This window comes from Leuresthes tenuis, unplaced genomic scaffold (assembly GCF_036924035.1).
Source record: "Leuresthes tenuis unplaced genomic scaffold, fLeuTen1.0.hap1 SCAF_20, whole genome shotgun sequence".
NCBI lineage: Eukaryota > Metazoa > Chordata > Actinopteri > Atheriniformes > Atherinopsidae > Leuresthes > Leuresthes tenuis.
In genome coordinates this window covers 29,365,058-29,372,555 of record NW_027325374.1, presented here as the reverse complement: position 1 = coordinate 29,372,555, position 7,498 = coordinate 29,365,058, and the positions used below count along the sequence as shown (strand labels likewise).

The 7,498-nt window shown below is 43.4% G+C and overlaps 1 protein-coding gene across 1 annotated transcript; it reads left to right on the top strand.

Annotated features, from left to right (window-relative positions):
• Positions 1–3,991: 3,991 nt before the first annotated feature.
• On the top strand, positions 3,992–5,916 carry LOC140278058 (zinc finger BED domain-containing protein 5-like). The gene is made up of 2 exons (XM_072372941.1): positions 3,992–5,510; positions 5,636–5,916. The coding sequence occupies exons 1-2, from the start codon at positions 3,992–3,994 to the stop codon at positions 5,914–5,916; spliced, it is 1,800 nt and encodes a 599-aa protein (XP_072229042.1).
• Positions 5,917–7,498: the final 1,582 nt, after the last annotated feature.

Below are 7,498 nucleotides of genomic sequence, written 5' to 3'. Positions count from 1 at the left end.
GGATTGGTTTAGACATGCATAACAGCATTTTAAGAACAAAGAGAGAAACAAAAAGGGACAACGCTTCATGGTGGAAGGTGATGTATAAATAAAAGTGTATATGATGAAGGGGGTGGCAACACCCATTCCGAAATCCCGCCATTCCGACATCCCGCTATTCCGACATCCCACCATTCCGACATACCACCATTCCGACATACCACCATTCCGACATGCAAACGTCCCACCATTCCGACGTTCAAATGTCCCACCATTCCGACAAGGCTTTCTGTATAAGGAAATGTGTGTTACTCAACAGGTGAGTCCCTTCTTTCTGTTCATGCAATTTATATGTTTAACACATGTTTATAGACAAGCGTTATTAAAAACACAAAGTCTCGGCAACTGGAGGAGGAGAAGCAGTCCGCGGTGGTTTTCAATCACACACTCCAATGCCACTTGTTTCAACTTCCGAAAATTTAATCCAGGAAAAAAAGGCTTACAAACATGGACCAAAACGGCTCCATAACACGCACAAGAATCCAAAAGAAACGAAAATTAACTAAAAGAAAGCAAATAAACAGTATGAAGTGGTCAAAATTGGTTTTACGCATGCCTATGTGCGTCTGGCACATGCATCTTCGGGCTCTCCCACATTGGTTTGTGGATGAAAGCTATATGTTCAGCTGTAATGTCATGTAAAAACAATCTCTACATGACATTTACTCCCAGGTGTGACCAGTTACGTCCTTAAGATATCAACAGGCTGTATAAAGCCTTGCGCAACGGCTGTGTGTTTGTGCCAAATGCGCAAAGCCCATCCGCGCTTCCCAAAATTGGAGCGAGTACTCATAAATCACGTGAATAACATGAATAAAGGTTTTTACTGCATTTTGTTGTGTTTTATACGTTCTATGCTGTCATTTCTCTCTTCTCCTATTGGCAAGGCAAGGCAGAGTGCTCGCAACTGTGTCCTGTGCCGTAGCCGTGATATCTGTGCAATTATTACTTTTGCATATGATGACAGCGTGCAAAAGACGCATGGGCTCTGTGGAGAGCTCCGCTCCAGCTGGCTGCTGTGACAGCTCACTGACAATGTATTTCTGCTTAATCAGTTTCAGTCTCGCCAGAGTTACATTAATATCTGTATTTTTATATTTGAAATTCAGGGGATTTTGATAATAGATTATTAAAGTTTGTTTAAGAGGCTGTGGCCTCTGCATGTGCAGAGCTTCTGCGCCAAACTTTAGGGTGTATTTGTGCCGGCATATCATTAGTGCAAAATGTTTTGGGTAAAAAATAGGCTATTAAAAGGAACTGTCGGAATGGCGGTATGTTAAAAAAAAAAAAACATACCGCCATTCCGACCATAGGAGGAAAAAAGTGTCGGAATGGTGGGACGTTTGATAAAAAATTAAGTGTCGCCATTCCGACAATTGGAGACCCATGTCGGAATGGCGAGATGTCGGAATGGCAGCATGTAACCATGATGAAGGAGAGACCATTTGAGCAGCACAGCCATTTCGCAGCACAGGGACAGCAGTCCAAGTTACAGGATCTCCCACGTGGTATCACCTGTCACATTGTGTCAAGGCATCAAAAGAAGAAAAAATCACCAAACTCAAGGACAAAAAGACGAAGACGCCGGTGAACGAAGAGAGAGCACTGACAAACCAGAAATACAAAAGGATTCTCGATATCAAGATCCAGAAGAAGAGGCTAACAATGCCACGAACACTTACGATGCTGGGAATGATGCCAGCAATGAACAGAGAAGAAGATTCAGTGTCATCAATCTGCAACACGTGCCTCTAATGAGGGGGTGAATATAGAATCCTCAACGATTACAACGTCTCTGGGAACTGTGACAAAAACAAGGTTTAAACCATTTTGATATATATTGTAACCTATTGGCTAAGGAATAGTGCTGAAAATGAGGTAAATCTAATCCACCATTGTCCTTGGTCTTCTGTAGGGTTTTTAAACTAATACGTGGTGGTTTGTTTTTCCACAGAAATTTGGAGATGCATGAATCTAGTTACTTAAACCAAGTAGCAGATGGTTTTATGGGGATCATTGAGAACAAATAGTTAACTTTTGGTAGTATCATCATTTTAATGGATGTAATTCTCCCCATAAGTGATATAGGTAAGGACTTCCAACAAGAGAGATCGTCCTCTACTGTCTTTAATAATTGCACATAATTTAGCTTTGTTAGCTCTGAGAGCCTGGAGGAAATGTTTATGCCTAAATATCTAATATTTCCTGACTGTAAAGTGATCGCAGGTATATTATGGACCCTACAGTTAATGGGCAGAACTGTGGTCTTAGACCAGTTGATAGAGTAGTCAGAAAGTGTTGAGAATTTATTTATGAGTGTGATCGTGTGAGTGAGAGACGTCTGTGAGTTCTGAAGGAAAAGTAATACATCATCAGCATAAAGACTTATTTTATGCTCAATATTTTGGGATTAATTACTCACAAACGGGTAAGAAAAGGTAGTATTGCCAGACCATACATGATCAAAACAGGGAGCGGAGGTCGTTCAGCTGCAAGAAGGTGTGAATGTCCAACTAAAGTTTATAAAAAGCGGGTAAGACAAGGTGCGAATGCCCGACAATGCATGATCAAAAGAGGGAGCGGAGGTTTTCGGCTGCAAGAAGGTCTGAATGTCCACCAATAATTCCTGAAAAATGGGTAAAAAAAGGGTGCGAATGCCAAACCATACATCATCAAAAGCAGGAGTGGATGTGTTCGGCTAGAAGAAGGTTTGAATGTCCGACCATAGTTTGTAAAAAGCGGGTAAGAAAATGTTCGAATGCCCAAACATAGACCATCAAAAGAGGGAGCGGAGGTGTTCCGCTGTAAGAAGGTGTAAATGTCCGACCATAGTTGGTAAAAAGCGGGTAAGAAAAGGTTAAAATACCCGACTGTACACAATCAATAGCGGGAGCGGAGTTGTTCGGCTACAAGAAGGTGTGAAAGTCCGACCACGGTTTGTAAAAAGCGGGTAAGAAAAGGTTCGAATGCCCGAATATATACCATCAAAAGTGGAAGTGGAGGTGTTCGGCTGCAAGAAGGTGTGAACGTCCGACCAAAGTTTGTAAAAAGCAGTTAAGAAAAGGTTCGAATATCCAACCAAACATAATCAAAAGCGGGAGCAGAGCTGTTCGACTGCAAGTAGGTGTGAATGTCAGATCATAATTTGCAAAAAGCTGATGAGAAAGGGTGAGAATGCCCGGCTATACACCATCAAATGCGGGAGCGGAAGTGTTCGGCTGTGAGTAGGTGTGAATGTCCGACCATAATTGCTGAAAAATGTGTTAGAAGAGACTAGAATGCCGGACAATACATCATCAAAAGCGGGAGACGTGGTGTTCGGCTGCAAGTAGGTGTGAATGTCCACCCATAATTACTCACAAATGGGTAAGAAAAGGTAGTATTGCCAGACCATACATGATCAAAACAGGGAGCGGAGGTGGTTCAGCTGCAAGGTGTGAATGTCTGACTAAAGTTTGTAAAAAGCGGGTAAGACAAGGTGCGAATGCCCGACAATGTATGATCAAAAGAGGGAGCAGAGGTGTTCAGCTGCAAGAAGGTCTGAATGTCCACCAATAATTACTGAAAAATGGGTAAGAAAAGGTGCGAATGCCCAACCATACATCATCAAAAGCAGGAGTGGATGTGTTCGGCTACAACCGCGGTTCTCAAAGTGTGGGGCGCGCCCCACTGGTGGGGAATAGAGACGTGACAGGTGGGGTGCGCCAAACGGGAGGAAATATTTCCCTTTTATGCCTATCTTTATATTTTTTTTTACAATAAGCTTTTTGAAAGATACATTCACCAGATTAAATGTTGGCGAAGTTCAAACGAAAGGAACTCAACATTTGCCGAAAGCTTGACTGGACTCTTGTGCATAGTTACGGTTGCTAACGTAGGATTGGACAGAAGCCGTTTTTGGGAGGGAAACTTTCGCGCCGATGGATAGCAGACGAGCGGAGGCAATAACAACATGGATAAATTTGTGACACGGACCACAAAAGTTGTTGAACCAGCGCCAGCAGAGAGACACAAACCAGACGGGCCTCATCAACCAAAAAGCCAACCAAAAAGGAAATATGATGAAGGGTATCTTGCTCTTGGATTCACGGCAACGGCGGTGGGGGCAGAGGAGAGACCCATGTGTGTTCTGTGTCTTAAACCGCTAGCAGCAGACAGCATGAGACCCAACAAATTAAGAAGACACCTGGAGACCACACACCCCAGTCACGTCAATAAGCCCATTGATTTCTTTCAAAGAAAACTGGCAGAATACCGTCAACAGGAGAATCGCATGGTAAAAGCTGCATCAGCAAACGGTAAAGCACAGATGGCTTCATATAGAGTTGCATACAGAATTGCACAATGCAAAAAACCACACACAATTGCTGAGCAGCTCATTCTCCCCGCTGCTTTAGACATGGTGTCAGTTATGCTTGACGAGACAAGCGCAGCAAAATTAAAAGCTGTCCCACTGTCAAACGACACAATTGCGAGACGTATATGGGACATTTCAAGTGATCTTGAGGAACAACTAATAGAAAAATTAAAAGAAAGTCGTTTTGCATTACAAGTGGACGAAGCTACTGACAGCAATAAAGACTGCCTGTTCCTCTCGTACGTGCGCTTTGTGAATTGCGAGTCACTGTGCGAGGAGTTGCTCTTTTGCAAATACATAAAAAATAGAGCCACAGCTGATGAGCTGTTTAAGATCATGGACAGTTACCTCAAAGAACACCATCTTAAATGGGAAAACTGTGTGGGCTTTTGCTCTGATGGCGCACAGACCATGGCAGGGTCAAGAAAAGGGCTGCAGGCGCTAATAAAGAGGGTTGCGCCAGATGCGCACTGGACGCACTGTGTTATTCACAGGGAAGCGCTCGCGTCAAGACAGCTCAGCCCTGAACTAAATGAGGTTTTGACAGAAGTTGTGAGCGTGGTGAATTTTATCAAAATCCGACCCCTGAAAGCGCGACTGTTCTCCGCACTTTGTGAGGAAATGGGAGCCGATCACACATCTGTGCCGTTTCACAGTGAAGCAAGATGGCTCTCCCGGGGTAAAGTGCTGTCGCGCGTCTTTGAGCTCAGGGCAGAGATTCGGATGTTCTTGGAGGAGGAGCACATGTATGAGGCTGCAAGCAAGTTCTGTGATGAACAATTTCTGCTTAAACTGGCCTACCTCAGCGATGTGTTTGGCAAGCTGAATGAATTAAATCTTCAGCTTCAAGGCAAAGACAAGCACCTACCTCACCTGGCAGACAAGATCACAGCATTCTCCCGAAAGCTCGAGGTATGGGGCAGGCGCCTCGATCAGCCAAACATAGATGTCTTTGAGAACCTGAGTGAAGTTGCTGAAACCACTGATTCTGGAGCCACCACAGTGATCCCATGTATTAAGCAGCACATCTCTTCCCTGAGAGGATTGTTTCAAAAATACTTCCCAATCAACAGTGCTCAGTATGCCTGGGTTATGGATCCATTCAATGCAGCAGGTTGGTATTTTGACATTTTATTTATGATGTTTGCTACCAACTAACTGGAATGGATTGTTGGCAAACAGATTTGTGTTTATTATGCAATGACAAGTAAGCTCATTTAATATATATTCTGCCTGCAGCACCTGCTGATTTTAGCTCTGCTGAGGAGGACCAGTTTATTGAGATGACATCTGACTCCACCCTGAGACTGAGGTTTAAGGCTCAGACTCTGAGTGAATTCTGGTTTGGAGTGGAGAGGGAGTATCCACTCATCGGGCAGAGAGCTGCGTGCATTCTGCTTCCCTTTGCAACATCATATCTCTGTGAGATGGGCTTTTCAGCTGTTGCTTCACTGAAGACAAAATACAGATCTCAGCTGAACATTGAGCATGGCGGTATCAAGCCTGCACCCCCGCTTTGAAAAGATGTGCAATGCAAAACAGGCTCACTGCAGCCACTAATGCAGGGATAACAATCATATGCTCACTTGTTCACCTGTTTGCCAAATGTATTTCTCTTCTTTTCTTTTTTTAACAGATTGCAAAGTGGCACTTTTATTTTCTCTATTTTTGAACTTGATGGAACTTATGACACAGCTGCACTTTTTTTCTTTATTTTTGAACTTGCGGTTATTTGATGTTGTTAGAATTTAGATACAACATGATGTTACTTGATGTTACTTTAATAAATTGAAACATTTTAAGCTTGTAGCTTTGCTGTGTTCACTTGCTCACCTGTCTTGTCAACCTTGTCTTGATGTTATTGAGTTAGAATTTAGATACAGTATGATGTTACTTGAAAATGTTCAGCTTGGCGTATTTCACTGGCATTGTGTTGGGACGATGGGGCCAGGTGGGGCTTGAAAAGTCCCGCTTGTCCAAAGTGGGGAATGAACGAAAAAGTTTGAGAACCACTGGGCTACAAGAAGGTTTGTAAAAAAGTTTGTAAAAAGCGGGTAAGAAAAGGTTCGATTTCAATTTCTTAACTGCTTTTTGCAAACTTTGGTGAGATGTTCACACCTTCTTGCAGCCGAACACCTCCGCTTCCGCTTTTGATGGTATATATTCGGGCATTCGAACCTTTTCTTAGCAGCTTTTTACAAACCATGGTCGGACTGTCACACATTCTTGTAGCCTAACACATCCGCTCCCGCTATTGATTGTGTACAGTCGGGTATTTTAACCTTTTCTTACCCGTTTTTTACCAACTATGGTCGGACATTCACACCTTCTTACAGCGGAACACCTCCGCTCCCTCTTTTGATGGTGTATGTTTGGGCATTCGAACCTTTTCTTACCCGCTTTTTACAAACTATGCTCGGACATTCAAACCTTGTAGCCGAACACATCCACTCCTGCTTTTGATGATGTATGGTTGGGCATTCAAACCTACTTGTTGCCCGCTTTTCATTAATTTTGTGTGGATATTCACACCTTGTCACAGCCAAACACCTCCGCTCCCTGTTTTGATCATGTATGGTTGGACATTCGCACCTTTTCTCACCCGCTTTTTGCAAACTATGGTCGGCTGTTCCCAGCTTCCTCTCCACCATACTTGTATGGTGGGATATTCACACCCACTTGCATCCGAAGACCTTTTGTTGATATTTAGTCGGTCATTCGCAGCTTACCCGCTTTTGGCAAACTATGGCCTTCATGCAGCCAAACACCTCTGATCTCGCTTTTGATGATGTAAGGTTGGGCATTCAGACCTTGCTTCACCTGCTTTTCACCAAATATAGTCGGACATTCACACCTTCTTGCAGCCGAACACTTCCGCTCGACCTTTTAGTGTTCTATCACACCTTTTTTTTCACCGCATTTTATAGATTATGGTTGGAAATTCTCAACCACTCTCATCCGAAGACCTCTCCTCCCGCTTTTGTTAATATATTTGAACTTTAGTCGGACATTCACACCTTCTTGCAGCTGAACCACCTCCGCTCCCTGTTTTGATCATGTATGGTCTGGCAATACTACCTTTTCTTACCCGTTTGTTAGTAA

Bases quoted from the DNA above. Each gene is read 5' to 3' on its own strand.
- LOC140278058 (XM_072372941.1), top strand. From the start codon at position 3,992: ATGGATAAATTTGTGACACGGACCACAAAAGTTGTTGAACCAGCGCCA. The intron at 5,511-5,635 runs GTTGGTATTTTG...TTCTGCCTGCAG, and splicing joins GGATCCATTCAATGCAGCAG to CACCTGCTGATTTTAGCTCT.